General features: G+C 37.3%; 2 protein-coding genes across 3 annotated transcripts; both read left to right on the top strand.

Annotated features, from left to right (window-relative positions):
• Window positions 1-112: 112 nt before the first annotated feature.
• Window positions 113-5,987, top strand: rab13 (RAB13, member RAS oncogene family). Of its 2 annotated transcripts, XR_001630708.1 has the most exons (9): window positions 113-1,024; window positions 1,595-1,655; window positions 2,283-2,343; window positions 2,515-2,592; window positions 3,138-3,227; window positions 3,458-3,523; window positions 4,120-4,170; window positions 4,432-4,556; window positions 5,324-5,987. XR_001630708.1 is itself a non-coding variant. In XM_016445802.1 (8 exons), the coding sequence occupies exons 1-8, from the start codon at window positions 901-903 to the stop codon at window positions 4,498-4,500; spliced, it is 600 nt and encodes a 199-aa protein (XP_016301288.1). In that variant the 5' UTR covers window positions 116-900; the 3' UTR covers window positions 4,501-4,569. The 2 variants fall into 2 exon arrangements, 1 of the variants encoding a protein (XP_016301288.1); XM_016445802.1 differs by lacking the exon at window positions 5,324-5,987 and having other exon boundaries at window positions 116-1,024; window positions 4,432-4,569.
• Window positions 5,988-6,288: 301 nt separating this feature from the next.
• LOC107657649 (protein FAM189B-like) lies at window positions 6,289-15,918 on the top strand. Its single transcript, XM_016445804.1, has 13 exons — window positions 6,289-7,317; window positions 7,685-7,843; window positions 7,876-7,992; window positions 8,108-8,215; window positions 8,343-8,503; window positions 8,925-9,024; window positions 10,063-10,135; window positions 11,816-12,095; window positions 13,040-13,365; window positions 13,514-13,582; window positions 14,605-14,774; window positions 14,889-15,020; window positions 15,121-15,918. The coding sequence occupies exons 1-13, from the start codon at window positions 7,090-7,092 to the stop codon at window positions 15,373-15,375; spliced, it is 2,178 nt and encodes a 725-aa protein (XP_016301290.1). The 5' UTR covers window positions 6,289-7,089; the 3' UTR covers window positions 15,376-15,918.
• The last annotated feature ends 376 nt before the right edge of the window (window positions 15,919-16,294 follow it).

The raw sequence follows: 16,294 nt of genomic DNA on the forward strand, positions 1-16,294 counted from the left end.
TGCTAAACAATTGATTTCAGTACAGTGCTTTAGAATAGCGATGTAGTGTTTTGGGAAGAACCTTTAGACCCATTAATTGTACCCTATCATAGATAACAATATTTAAAAGTGTATAATAAATGTAGGCCTACTATAAAACAAATTAGGCTACTATTTAAAACTTAACATGCCGTAAGGCCAACGGTCCTGTCTGATTTCTCAAAAGGCCACAAATTGATCACTTAAAACGTTATTTTAAGTTTAATTTTTTTTTGTTTTAAACGTTCTAAAACATTGTGTTTGTATTCTTGACAACGTCATAAACCATGCTTCGAAATGTCAAAAACAAACCCAAAAAAACAAACAAACAAACAAAAACAAACCCTGTTTTATTTCAGCATTTTGTGTGTCAATGGTGCCCCCTGTTGATTGACGCTGTTGTCGGTTCTCCTCAGCACTGTTTTATTAAACCTCTCCCTCCCTCGACGTCAGCTTTTGGGAACTTGGGCAAGGGAAAGTTTAGGGAGAAAAAAAAAATCTGCTGTTGTCTATGTATGGATGAATACTGAAAGCCTTTCGTACAGGAGAGAAAACTAGCGCAGTGTAGCCCGAAATGGCGAATGCGTGGCATCCGCGCTGAAAAACCTAACGTTACCGCGGACGCGTTTAATGGGCTGTGAACAAACTTTTCCATTTTGTTTTCATGGAATTTTTTTACCTCTTTTCCGGACGGACAGAGGCAACAAAGCGAAACTTGAGTTTACCGGTGACAGTATTCCAAGGAAAGAAAATCCACGAAGTTTCAAACGAGGACATCAATCAGACGGAAGGATTTTAAAAGGCTGCGCGCGTGACTGTGTTAAGATCAAATCGGGGAGAAACTTATCTAAAACTTGCTAAAAGATCTGGGTGAAACGAACAATGGCAAAGAAATACGACTTCCTCTTTAAATTATTGCTTATTGGAGATAGTGGTGTTGGCAAGACCTGTTTGATCATCCGTTTTGCAGAGGACAATTTTAATTCAACGTACATATCAACCATCGGTAAGTGACCAGAATGAACCTGTTTCAAATACTGTTTGATATGGTAAGATGTTTTGCTCTGCTGCCAAGTTTCTAGCTTGTACAACAAGTGCTACCCAAGTGTTTGTTCATGTCAGTACTAGTCCAAACGTCATCTCATTCCAGCCTGCCCCAGTATAACTCAATCAGTCCTGCGGATCATCCCGTGCGCTGTGTATCCTCCTCCCTGATTGCATTTCCGGCCCTCTCGCGCTACTTTACTTCGGCCAGCCACTGCCTGCCCCTCTCTGTATCTCATTTTTCAATCTCTCTTCCACCCCCCCCCCCCCCCCCCCCCCCCCCCCCTTCACCCAGATCTTCAAAAGACCCCTTCCCTCCCTCCCTTTTCCCATCTAATTCACTGAAAAACAAACCAGGGTGTCTATTAAACCACCAGAGCAGTGATTGTATCTCATTATGCCTGCTCTTGTTTTTCTGAATGTAGCAGACATTCATTAGTCCACTTTCATTATGCCTCTTGGGGTTAAAACATGTTCACCCTTCCTTTCTGCCCCTCCTGGTTTATCTGGTTCCCCTTTTTCTTTTTCCTAGGTATTGACTTCAAAGTGAAGACCATTGAGGTTGAGGGAAAGAAAGTCAAACTTCAAGTCTGGTAAAAATAACATACACACACACACAAACATATATATATATATGTACATATATACACACACATTTAATATTTTATATCATTTATATTTTATTTCAGTTAAAATGTGTTTTAAGTAATGATTTTTTATATAATTTTACTTTTAGTATTAGTTGACTATAAACTTTCCCTAAATATATATTTATATATTTTTTAAATTATTTTTGTTTAATTTTTTTTTTTAAACCAGTGAAGCTATGAGTACTCTTTGTTTGTTAAATCAGATAAGTTAAACTCATGCTTTATTAAAGTATTCAGTTAAAATTATTTACATATGTACAGAGTGTCTGCAAATACAATGGCAGTGTTGTGTACACAAAAAACGTCTTCGGTGTCTTTTTCTGTTTGACAGTTGACTGTTAAAACTGTAAGCTCTGTGTAAATGTGCCAAAGGTGGAGTCCGGTTGACTTTAGCTCAGGCTTCCTAGTACAGACCTTCTGACAATTCAATAAAGTCATTTATGTGGAGGTGATGACAGCCTGAAGTTCAAAGTCCAGCTGCCATAAAAGATGTATATTAAACTTTTTTTTTTCTGACAAGCTTTCTGAGCGCTAAAATGTCTGATGTGTGTAACTGGTTTTATTTGCTAGGGACACAGCAGGACAGGAGAGGTTTAAGACCATCACTACTGCATACTACAGAGGGGCCATGGTGAGACGAGAAATATGTTAATGCATAATAATCTTTTTGCTCCTATAGCTTGAATATCTAGAAACTTACTTATGTGATTATTGTGAAACCCAGATTATTTCAACAGTTATTGGAGTATGGCAAATCATACACATTTTGTTAATGGTGTATTATTTTGATCATATCTTTCAGGGCATCATCCTTGTGTATGACATCACTGATGAAAAATCCTTTGAGAATATTCAGAACTGGATGAAGAGCATCAAAGAAGTAAGAGAGAAACAGGAAAATAAAATCTGATAGTCATTATAGGAGTTTCTTTAAAAAAAGGAATGCAGCAGATGATTAAACGAATTAGTGCTGACTTACCTTTTTACTTATAAAAGTGGACATATAACCCTTAGCATATTTCTATGTCCCATCGCTGCTTAGTTTGGACAGCTTGACCCATTTTGTTAGGGAAATAAAATCTAATATAAAATCTTAATGTGTAGGAATTGTACCTTAGTAGTTGACTTCAAAGGGTTGGTATATTTCTTTTGTTATTATTTTTTTTTTTTAATGTACAGCATAGCAATTCAATCTTACTATTGCATATAGAATTATTATAATCATACATTTTCTTGCAACCTCTAGAAAAGCATAAAATGAAACAAGCTTTATTAAATGTGAGTTTCAGTTCTTGATAAGATGCCATAGGAAGTAGGTTTCCAGAAAAGAGATGCCGTGTAAGTACAAATGGGGCCTTTTGTTATCAGTCTCGGTTATGAAGAAAATGAGGAAATGAGTGTATTGTTATGTTCTGTGTTTCCCAGAATGCATCAGCAGGTGTAAGTCGGATGTTACTGGGCAACAAGTGTGATATCGAGTCCAAAAGGAAAGTGTCAAAGGAGATAGGCGAGAAGGTAAGTGCTGTCATACATTCTGCCAATATGCGGATCCAGGTGCATGCAAGGTGTTTTATTGGTGTTATAAATGGCTTTTCTGTCAGTTTGTTTATAGCATGTAAACATATCACTACATACCACATGTGAAGTTTGTTAATTTTGGTACTACATAAATGTTTTTTTCAGCTGAAAACAAACTTTAAATTATTTTATTTAAAAAAGTGTTTGTCTTTTTTCATTTATTATAGCTCGCAAAGGAACATGGTATTCGATTCTTCGAGACTAGTGCAAAATCAAGCATCAACGTTGATGAGGTATGGATTGATCGATTTAAGATATGTTCACTCAACAAACAAATGAACCCTTTTCTAGTTTTAGTTTTCTAGTTTCAGTCTAATTCAGTATCATTAGTTTATAGTCACAGTTCATCTTTATCTGTTATGCAGTTATCTGCAGTGGTGGACGAAGTACACAAATCAAGTACTTGAGTAAAAGTAGATACGTATAATAAAATATTACTCCAGTAAAAGTAAAAGTACTCCTTTTTCAATTTTACTCGAGTGAAAGTACAAAAGTACTCGATTTTTTTATGTACTTAAGTAAAAAAGTACTGATAGATAGATTTATTTAGCAATTTTATATAGGCTACTTAATTTAATTTTATATTAGCACATACATTTTATAATCCTACAGTAAAGCTACTCCGTTACTGTCCACCACTGGTTATCTGCATTCGTTTTGTATTCTGAATAATGATTGTTTTGATATTGAGATAATTTATGAGTTTCAGTTGCAGAAATGTCTGTGACAGTTAATAATAAAAACATAAATAGTAAATCCGTGCATTTCAGTGTGCTTAATTTTATGTAGTTAGTCTACTTTTTGACAGGATTTAACTTTCTCTCCATAGTCTTTTGCTGCTCTTGCACGAGACATTTCGCTGAAGTCAAATAAGAAGCCGGTGAGTTTTCAGTGTGTGATACATAAAATGGTTATTGATGCTTATTGTCTGCGTGTTCATACCGAAATAAACTTACAATCACTCTTACGTTTTTAAGTTCTAAAGTGATTCATCTCTTCTTATTTGTATTTTTTATCCTGACTGATGTCACATGATGTTGTTTTAATCAGACAGATCTAAAGATTAAGTTAACAAGAACAGTAACAAACCTACCGGGCTGCAAGCATTATATTACATTTCTTATGTTTACTGTTTTTACAGGGTCCATCTGGTCGTGAGGTTAAACTTACCAGCACAGAGAAAAAGTCCTCCAAATGTCTTCTTCTTTAGATATGCTTTTAAGCAGAGGATGGTCTCACTACACACACACACACACACACACACACACACACACACACACTTACACACAGAAACATTGCAGTGTTAATGCCTGAAAGTTCTTTGCAAAGTGAACATGGAATGCTAATAGGAAGTGGGTTCAAAGGATGATGGCACTAGTAAGATATGAAATACATGATATGAGATATGAAACAGGGTACAGCTTTCATGTAGTTAGAGGAAAATCACATTTTTTTGTTACTTCATGTTTAGATTTTCGCACTACACAACGAAAACAGTGACTAGGCTACAGTGGAGACAATGTTGGTTTTACTTGCATAACAAGTTTTGCTCAGTCAAAATGGAGAACAAGTACCTAATGAATTTCTATCTTTTGGCAACTTCAAGTGAAATATATAGTCCAGTTTGATGGCTAGTCAGCACTTTTTGAAAAATGGTTTGAATGTTCGTTGCTATAAAAGGTGAACAACTTCAAGTTTAAAGACTTTGACCTTTAATGGATGGATAAGAGATTTTAGGATGTTAAATGAGAAAAGAATTTATGGATTATGGTTGGGAATATAATAATATTCCACTGACAATTCACAGTGTGTTTCTCCAAAAGGGATTATGGCCAGACATAATTCACATATTTGGTTTTGCATAATTTTTGCAAATTTACGTCTTCCTGCCGTATTCCACTTGTCTATATTCTTTTCCACAGCATATTTCTCAGAATTTGTACACTGATCTGCTTTTAATAAAGTAAATAATGTTCAAAATCTCGTACATTTTAACCCTTTTTTCCCCCATTTGTGCTAATAACAGCTTACATACAGTAACATTGCAGTGTTAATGCCTGAAAGTTCTTTGCAAAGTGAACATGGAATGCTAATAGGAAGTGGGTTCAAAGGATGATGGCACTAGTAAGATATGAAATACATGATATGAGATATGAAACAGGGTACAGCTTTCATGTAGTTAGAGGAAAATCACATTTTTTTGTTACTTCATGTTTAGATTTTCGCACTACACAACGAAAACAGTGACTAGGCTACAGTGGAGACAATGTTGGTTTTACTTGCATAACAAGTTTTGCTCAGTCAAAATGGAGAACAAGTACCTAATGAATTTCTATCTTTTGGCAACTTCAAGTGAAATATATAGTCCAGTTTGATGGCTAGTCAGCACTTTTTGAAAAATGGTTTGAATGTTCGTTGCTATAAAAGGTGAACAACTTCAAGTTTAAAGACTTTGACCTTTAATGGATGGATAAGAGATTTTAGGATGTTAAATGAGAAAAGAATTTATGGATTATGGTTGGGAATATAATAATATTCCACTGACAATTCACAGTGTGTTTCTCCAAAAGGGATTATGGCCAGACATAATTCACATATTTGGTTTTGCATAATTTTTGCAAATTTACGTCTTCCTGCCGTATTCCACTTGTCTATATTCTTTTCCACAGCATATTTCTCAGAATTTGTACACTGATCTGCTTTTAATAAAGTAAATAATGTTCAAAATCTCGTACATTTTAACCCTTTTTTCCCCCATTTGTGCTAATAACAGTATAATAAATATGTATTTCTCACCTCTTTTAGTTAACGACATAAATGTAACAAGTACGAAGCTTTCAGTTGGCATGAAAGGTCGCCAACCGTTGTGACTGTTGAAGTAGGTTGGCAAGCAACCGCCCACCCAGTGCAGCATCAGCACCTCGCTCTGGGTGAATGCGGTGCCGCATTGAACAAATATTACGGACACGTGCTACCATAATGCGCTGCATATTTGATCTTTCTAAAACGGAATCCCGCTGAAATTGCATCGGATAACGTTTACATGGCGTAAAGACATTATGCGTGAATAACACGTACGCAAAGACACTTCAAGTCTGACGCGATTACGTAGTGATGCTCGTGTTCGGGATACGGACGGGACGGGAGTCCTCGTGACTGCGGGGGAAAAGGGGGAGACTGAACCTCGGATAAAACTCCCTCAAAGGGAACACCATGGCTTTATATTTATTATTCAAAACAAGCGGATGCATCATGGGAGCAGCATAGCGAGTTCTTCACAACAAACTGCCCCCGCGTGCCTGTTTTCATTTCCTTTTGCTGTCGATTGGTTCCTTTTTTCTTCTGATACCGCTGTGCTTCATGAGACGTGTTTTCCGAGTTCAGGTGGGGGCTGTGGGGCTCTCTAGTGGAAACCCGGTGAAGATACACTTCGTTGAGAGCAGGACTTGGATTGATTTGTCCTCCTCCGCGGAGTAGCCAGAAGGCCAAAGCTGCTCCGCTCGCTTGCGGATGCGGAAGCTACTCGGCCTGCTAAAGGCTCTGGGTACCGCAATGCCGCGGGGATGGGGAGAGAAAGACGGCAGGTGGGCGATGGAGCAAACCAGATCAAGGGATATTGGAGAATGCAAATATACGACGCCAAGAATAAATGCTGACACAACATAAGTGTGTTTCGTTGAGTTTTATCCGCTGTGGACTTAATGTTATATAGACCCTAACTGCATATCTAAAGAAGTATATTCACATATTAAACCGAGTCACATAGTCCCACAATTTAGGAAGTTTTTCAGTAGCCACCATGCCCTCACCGTCGGACTCCAGTAGCGTGGCCTCGATGTCAGGGTCTCGAGCTTTGTCTGGGAATCGCAGAGGAATGTCTGGGCGGACCAGTGCGCGCGTGCTGCTGTACCTGGGCTTGTGTCACCTTGCGCTTGGGGCCATGGTGCTGGCCTTCAGCTTCACAAGCCTCGCCTTCACCTCATCACCCCGTGTTAGACAGTCCTGTCCTTTCTGGGCTGGCTTCTTTGTAAGTTTCTTTGATAGTTTATTTGAATATAATTGGCATGACGTGTCCTGTAGTGGAACATGCTGTATTTCATATCTACTGTCAATCCCACAGGGCCATTTAAATACATTGCAATAAATACATAACAATAATAAAAAAATGTTTAAAAAGGGATAAAAAAAAATAGTTAATTCAACCTCATGTTGTTCCAAACCTGTATAAATTCATTTCTACTGTGGTACGCAAAAGACGATATTTTGAAGAGACTAAAAAGCACCATGAAAGTAATATAAAAGTGGTCAATGCATCTTTTGCTCTGAAGCTATTTCATATAGTTTTGTGTGAAGAACTGAAAATCTATCCCTTAAACATGTTTTTGTTCTGTTAGGTTGTGGCGTCAGGAGTAGTGGGTGTGATATCATGGAGGAGGCCCTTCACTCTTGTTGTACGCATCTTTATCATCTTGACAGGATGTCTGTGTGTTTGTCTGCTCCTCTTAGTTTCTGCAGTGATGCTGTTTTTGTTTCGTTCAGGTGTCGCTGTTCATGCTGCTGTCTGCAGTGTGTGTGATTCTCCCAGATGGAGAATCGTCTGTGTCTTTGCTGTGACCTCAAGCAGACGTGCTCTCCAACAGAAGATGAGACACTAGTGCTCTACCAACATACAGACTGCCACTCTGTGCGTCACCAGCTCAAGGTGGGGTCCCTTAACTCTTATAGGGTGTTTGGGATGGTCCCTGCCCCCCAAAGCAAACACTACACTCAGGTGTTTGAATACGTTTGAGTTTAACCATTATATTATATGTGTGCAGGATCTGCTGTTCAGTGCCTGTGGTCTTAGTATTCTCTCTACCATTATCTGCACTCTGTCCACGGTCACCTGCAGCATTCATATCTTCTCTTTGGACCTAATGCATCTAGTGAGGCAAAATCCACAAAATCTTTGCACTAAAACACTAGTTTTTAATAGCTGAATTTTTCTTTCAAATGTTACAGTGTGTAGATATACTCATGACCCTTTATCTCATCCCACTCTGTTTGTTGTAGCTGGCTCCTCATCGCTCTCGCTCTGTTAACCCGGAATGCACCACTCCTCAGGATGCATTTCTCAGTAACATGATGGACTTTGAGGAGTTTGTTCCGCCCATTCCCCCACCACCGTACTACCCTCCTGAATACACCTGCAGCTCAGAGACCGATGCACAGAGGTGAAAATACACACACACACACACACACACACACACATACACACACACACACTTTTTTGCTTTTGTTTTTCCATCATTTTGTGCACTTTCCATTGACTTTTCTTGTTTCATATTGAGCTAATAAAATCTCCTAACTCTACCTCTAATATGAAACCTTTAAGAAAATGTTTAAAAAATTTTTTAAATAGTATTTAGTATGTTTAGTAAGGTCGCTTACATACTTGAGATGCTCTGACAGAATATTGTTCAGTTAAAGTGTTCTCAGTGTAAATGTTCTTGAAATATTTGTGTTCAGTCTTTTTTCTCAATCTATTTTTTGTTCTTATAGGCATCTGTCCATTTTAACTACACTTCTTCTGTCATGCCTTTTCTTTTAATAATTACTTTTTCTCATGCCTCATTTTTCTGTGTGTACCTGCAGTGTCACATATAATGGATCAATGGGGAGTCCAGTGCCTCTGTACCCAACGGACTGCCCTCCTCCTTATGAGGCAGTGATAGGTCAAAGGGCTCCCAGTCAGGTACATGAGAGCATTGAGGGGTGTAAAGATGACTTGTTTAAACGGAAAATAAAATTCAATGCAATGTTTATAGAAAATAATTATGTTTTATGATTACTATTATATGGAGATTATATATATTACATGACATGCAAGAAAAAATCAATAAATCGTGCCCACGATTTACTAATTCGTTCCCTCGATGTACTAAAATGTGCACACGATTGCTATTTCGTTCCCTCGATTTGCTAAATCGTGCGCACAATTTACTAATTCGTTCTCTCGATTTATCAATCGTGTGAACGATTTAGCAAATCGAGGGAATGAATTAGTAAATCGTGCGCACAATTAATAAATCGAGGGAACGAAATAGTAAATCATGCACATGATTTAGCCTACTAATTTTTTCTTGCATGTCATGTGCGGGGCTCCGTACTGTTATTATTTAAAAAAAAACAATAATGTAATTATATATTTTTTATTTATATTATTATTACAGCCAATGTCTAATGTGTTTTCTTAACTTATTCAAACCAAGAGTTTTTAAATGTTTTTTTAATGCTGCATTAATTGGATAAAAAAGTTAAAATAGTAATATTGTGAAATATTATTACAATTTAAAATGTCTTATTTTCTGTTAATATATTTAAAAATGTAATTTATTCCTGTCTTGCCAAAGTTGAATTTTCAGCAGCCATTACATCCTTCAGAAATCATTCTAATGTGCTGATTTGCCACTCAAGAAATAGTTATTATTATCAATGTTTAAAACAGATGTGCTGCTTAATATTTTTGTGTAAACAGTGATACTCTTTTTAAGAATTCTTTGATGGATAGAAAATACAAAAGAACAATTTATTTTGAAATAGAAATCTTTTGTAACATTATAAAAAGGTCTTTACTGTCAGTTTTGATTCATTTAATGCATCCTAGCTGAATAAAAGTATTAGTTTCTTTTAAAAATTTTCATGGTATCATGCTTTGCATCATTTTGTAAAGAATTGTAATTATCATCATTTTGTAATACTGTGGTCATGATGTCACTCTCACTGTTCGTAGGCCACAGTGTTTGACACTCAAGCCGGTGAGCTGTCTGGAGAGAGAGGAACATCCACAGCATTCAGTGGGGAAGGTGAGTCTTGCCTCTCTTCTGTTCATCCTTTAGCAAACTGTTTTCACCTGGTATTAAAAGCATAGTTCACCCAAAAATGAAAATTCTGTCATCATTTACTCACCCTCAAGTTGTTCCAAACCTGTATGAGTTTCTTTCTTCTATTGAACCTAAAAAATGTGGGTAAGCAAACAGTAGTTGGTCCCCATTGATTTCCATAGTATGGAAAAAATGAAAAACTATGGAAGTCAATGGGACTAGAAACTGTACAACTGAATTACTTGAGGGTGAGTAAATGATGACAGAATTTCCATTTTTGGGTGAACTGTCCCTTTAAGACATGTTTTTGGTCAATCAGTCACAAGTGGACAGCCAAGACGCATTCTTGTTTGCACCACATGGTATTAACGTGCATTTCAATTGCGTCTCCTCTGATCACTTATGTTCAGATTTTGTCAAGCCCTTTTTTATGTACCATCCTACATCACGGGAGTTCCAAGTGCGTATGAATACTATTAAAAGGATAGTTCACCCAAAAATGAAAATTACCCCATGATTTACTCACCTTCAAGGCATCCTAGGTGTATATGACTTTCTTCTTTCAGATGAACCCAGTCGGAGTATTTAAAAATATCCTGGCTCTTCCCAGCTTTATAATGCAGGTGAATGGGTGTTATATTTCATTAGTCCAAAAGAAGTCCAATAAAGTGCATCCATCCATCATAAAAAGTGTCCCACATGGCTCCAGGGGGTGAATAAAGGCCTCCTGAAGCGAATCGATGCATTTTTGTTAGAAATATCCATATTTAAAACTTTATAAACAGTAATCGCTAGCGTCCGCTGACTGTCTGTCGTTAGTCTTACCGGGGGGTGAATAAAGTCCTCCTGAAGTGAATCGATGCGTTTTTGTAAGAAAAATATCCATATTTAAAACTTTATAAACCGTAATCTCTCGCTTCCACTAACTGTCGTACGCGCGTTCACAATAGAACGCCTTTCCGGCAGATGACATAGGATGTAGGCATAGCGTAAGCTCTGGTGAGAAGTGAAGAACGTGGAAGCACAGAGGAGAGAGCAAAACAAAACACCGGTCACGAATTAGAAGTACAAAACGAGGATTTGTAAAGAAAAATGTTGGAGGATTTCAATATAAGCCAAGAGGAGACTGGTTTTCCTTTGCTAAACAAAGGAAACTGCTTCCTTTGCTCCTGTAAACAAAATCTTGGTTCTCGCAAGACTAGCATATTCTCACCAGAGCTTACACTATGCCTACGTCCTACGTCATCCACTGGAATGCGACTTGTATGCATGTACGACATTTAGCAGAAGCTAGAGATTACTGTTTATAAAGTTTTCAATATGGATATTTTTCTTACAAAAATGCATCGATTCGCTTCAGGAGGCCTTTATTAACCCCCGGAGCCGTGTGGGACACTTTTTATGATGGATGGATGCACTTATTGGACTTCTTTTGGGTTATTGAAAAATAACTACCATTCACTGCCATTATAAAGTTTGGAAGAGCCGGGACATTGTTTAATATAACTCAGATTGGATTCATCTGAAAGAAGAAAGTCATATACGCCTAGGATGCCTTGAGTGTGAGTAAATCATGGGGTAATTATCATTTTTGGGTGAACTACCCCTTTAAATGACCAAACTATGTGTATGTGTGAACATTTTGTATATTCTCTCTCTCAGTGTCAATGGACAGTGGCTCTCTATTGATGTCTGAGATTGTGGATATTCCAGATGACAGCTCCCCATCTGAGGACTCCTACGTAATGGAAGTGGGTGTCGGTATGCGGGCACGGCCACGGGGGGGCAGCGAGGGAGGGGAGGGGGGAGATTACGCCAGCCTCCGTTCTTCCGCACAACATCCCAAGAGAATGGTGGCCGCTCCTTCTGGAAGGTGTTGTTTCAGAGGCGAGAGATCGAACTCCTGCTCCTGCCCGAGCTCGTACATCACCTCTACCTACAGGTAGGAAAAAGTTGAGTCTTTAAACCTTTGACGCATACAATCACACCAGTGTGATTAGAACATTTAGTGCATCACATGCTAAATTCAATTCTGGTTTCATGCTTTGGCTGGTGCTGAGCCAGAGAAGGATGTGTTCAGTGCTTGTCTTGTATCACAGCTATTCAGTGTTTTCAACCACAACATGTTCAGACCTATAAAGTCACATAAGTACTACACTAAAAAAACAGTGTAGAAATAATTATTGCTAGTAAATGGCTAGTAGGATTTCACAAATACTTACAAAGAAATGGCAGGTAAAAAATTTAAGTAGAATAACTGAAATAGTATTTTCTTGTAAAACATACTTCAATAATCTTACTACACAAGTCTTCACAGTGTAGAAAAAAATTATAGTTTGTAAAATACACTGATGTCTATGGAAGCATCAATAATAATTCTTTCAAACTTAATATGACAAAGTGTTTTATTCACATCAGATACAAATTGTGTAGGGAACTATAAAGTTTACTTTGTTCTTCTTCCAGTTCACTGGCCACTTACTTTGTCTTTCAGGAGAAGTGGATGAATTTACATGTTGTAAATCCAACAGCTCTCATTGCAGAGAAAACTAACATGGTGGCACCCATTGCCTTTTATAGATCAACCAACATTATAGAGGTGTTTAACTGACAAAATACATTTACATTAACATATTTGAGAATCAGAATACCAGATATTTTACAATATGGTTAGAATGTTTGTGAATATTTAGAAAAATAAAAAATAAAAATGAAATATAACCGATACATCAAATATAACCGGTGATACATTTGAAAATAACCGTTGCCTTAACGTATGCTGAGGGTTCAGCTAGAGATTTTTAAACTGTCGTTTAAAAGGGTTGTTAAAATTGTTAAATAAAATCACTTTTCAGCGGAAAATTTCCTTCACAATTTCCTCCACAGGTCTCCAGTGTTGAGGCGTCAAGCTCTGTTGGCGAGTAGCTGCTCTCAGTTGGAGTTCTTAGCAGGATCTAAACATTCCTGTATCCCAGAAATCCGAGTTCGGCCCTGCACACCCTCCCGACAGGACTCCTCATCTGCATTCACTAACCCACCTACCGCAGCCCCATCAGGTCCTGCTCAAGACCGGCCGGACCACACAGTACCGGTGCTCCTTCTGCGGCCAGGTTTCCGTGAGCAAATTGGACGTGATAGAAAAGACAGCGACGTCTTCTTACCTCTCTTGAGGTCACACAGTGAACCAGGACTTAGCTCTTCAACTGACACAGGTATGAACATACATATGTAACAGACTACAGTTGTCTGGGATTTACGTGAAAATGTGAATTTGTGTTCACCTCTGTGTTACTCTGTTTTCTTCAAACCACTCTGCAGAATGACGATAACGTGTTTTTGTGTGTGCTCTTCTGTCCTCAGGTGATTTCAGTCACTCAGGAGGCAATAAAGGAGTCAGTGAGGGGGGATCGCAGACCTCACCAGAAACAGGTAAGAGTTTAGCACTCTCATGTCACAGAGATGTTTATTATATAGGATTACTACAAGAGAGAAACACAGTGTTATTTTAGTTTTATTGTGTACTATTATAGTTTTTATTCAACTTTTATTTTTACATTTTTAGTTTTAATTTATATTTTATTTTTACATTTTCAGTTTTTGTTTTAATTTTAGTTAAAATGTTAGTAATGTTGTTATGTACTGTAATTTTTGTCATTGTCATTTTTATAATTCTTTTAAAATTGAAATTTCAGTTTTAGTTTTAATTCAGTTTTAGGTTTTATTTCCAGTTAGTAATTTATTGCTTCATCTTATTTCAGCTAGTTCCCAAAGAAAATGTTTCTAATTTTAATTTAGTTTCAGTTTATATATATATATATGTATATAGCTTTTATTTTAATTTACATTTTTTTTATAATAACCATGGTAACACATAATAAATGTATATTGTAAACAAATTTAAAGGAGTCATATTATGAGAGATCAAATTTTTCAAGCTCATTTCAAGTCTCAGAACTCGTCACTTGCACTCTATTTAAAAAAATATATATATTGAGACTGAGTTTGTTCTGATATGTTTCTTGGAAGATCAGAAACGCCTACTTATTAATGCATGACCACCTGCATTTATACGGGTGACACCAGAACAGTGATAAGAATAAAATGTGGTTAAGTCTATCAAACTTTTTGGTTGGAAGAAACCATCCTTACAAACAAGCATGTTTTTTAGTTGTACTTTTAACAAGATCCCTGATCAATTCAATAATTTCAAAGGTAAAAAATAATAAAAATGACAAAAACAACATTACTCAAACTTTAAGTATAATATAAAAACTAATTTGAAATAAATTATTAATAAATACTATAATAGCATATAAATAATACCAAAATAACATGCAAAGGTAAAAAAAAATATTTATTTTAGATTATTATTATTATTATTATTTGAATAACAATTCTGCTCCCTGCTCACTATATTTGAATACTTTGTTTGTGTTACCTTTGTGGCATAGGGGTATCGTCTGGAGCTGGTTTGCTGCCTCGCTCCTCTTTTGCACTTCCTGCTTCCCTGCCCAGAAAAGGCAGCATTAAGACTGTAAGTACCCGGTTGCCCTCAAAACAAGTCCCAGCCACCTCGCTGCGTTTACCCAAAGACTGTGCACGCTCTCTTGGAGACCTCAAGGTTAGTCTTTTTGATGTCAAGGACCCCGAAATCTGCCGATCTCCCTTTTCTTCCCAATATTACCGTAAATGTTAGTATAAACAAGCAGACAAACATTTTCGATTTAAATTACAGGTCACCAAAGTTTTAGTGCAACGTTTCCTGCAGAGATCCAAACGTAACTTAGCCCTTGCAACTGAACATGCTGGAAACTGTACTCAGGGGCCTAAAAGGAGGACAGGAAGCGAAGGCCTGCCGTTAGAACAGGTAAAACATTGCCAATACCATAAATAAAATCATTTAGTTCAGCTAGAATTCTGTGTAGTGCATTTTAGGATAAAATGACCCATTACATGTTTCTATGAAGGTGCTTCGTAACTCTCTGGGGGCCAACAGGGGGCAGCAGCAGCACGTCCACCACCACTGCCGTGGACACCATCACTCCCATAGTGACAGTCGCCATAATGCCCCCCGCCGCCATGATGATGACCCTGTAAGGGCCGGGGGAATCCACTTGCGTAGCTGCGGAGACCTCAACTCGACATCCATCGCATCACTGCGCAGACTCCACCCACCGTCACACGGATCATCAGGGGCTCTTTACTCAGAATCTGCCCTCTGAAATGGGGCGGGGGATTCTGGAATTAATCACTGCTGGATTCAGGGGAGGGGCAGAGAAAATTTGAGGAAAGAATGACAGGTGGGAAATAGGTTTGAGATGAGGAATTTAGCTTGCAGAAAGGGTGATTTGAAGGGTGTTTGAAAAACAGTATACAGTATGTACCATTGGTGAAGTTTTCAGCTGTTCTTACCGTAATAAAAAACCGAACAGTACACCCGATATAATGGAGTTGAACCCTTCAGACCCGCTGCTCTCTGTGCCAGACAAACTCTGGTCCTTCTTTTATATTTCCATTAATTTTTTGCTCCATCTAGTGCTTTTTTTCTCGCTCACTGTTTACATGGATATGGAAAGAATGCAGCACCTCTGACACTGTTCCTTGTCTTCACAGCTCATTACAATGCACTCATGCAACTACAAACATACAACCATATGTTTGGCTGTAACTATGTTTTGAACTTGGGGTAATTTAAAGGAATTAAATAATTAAAAGGAATTAAAGGAATAATTAAAGGAATTAAACAATTAAAGGATTTCAATGGATTTAAGGGAATAAACAAAAAGAAAAAGAACAGTAAAAGAAGTAATAGTAACAGTAAAAGTAAAATATTTGAAAATTAAAATATTTGAAAATATTATTTTAATTTAAAATAGGCACACATTCATTTTTTCGTTTGCCTAATATGTCAAAAATGTAAAATGTTTCATATTTCGTCATATTCAACTATGCATTACTTGAATCACAGAAATTATTCAGAAATTCAAAATGAAAATGAAAAAAAAATTTGCATCATTGGATTTTACTGTCAGTCATTTAGCATTTCGGTCTTAAAACAGTTGTCAGATAGTAAATGTTTAACTACTTTCAAATTACCTCACATTCTTTCACTGTTAAAGACTGAAGCATCATGCTGGAATT

The sequence above is a fragment of the Sinocyclocheilus anshuiensis genome, unplaced genomic scaffold (assembly GCF_001515605.1).
Source record: "Sinocyclocheilus anshuiensis isolate Anshui unplaced genomic scaffold, SAMN03320099.WGS_v1.1 scaffold43, whole genome shotgun sequence".
In the NCBI taxonomy this organism is placed as follows: domain Eukaryota; kingdom Metazoa; phylum Chordata; class Actinopteri; order Cypriniformes; family Cyprinidae; genus Sinocyclocheilus; species Sinocyclocheilus anshuiensis.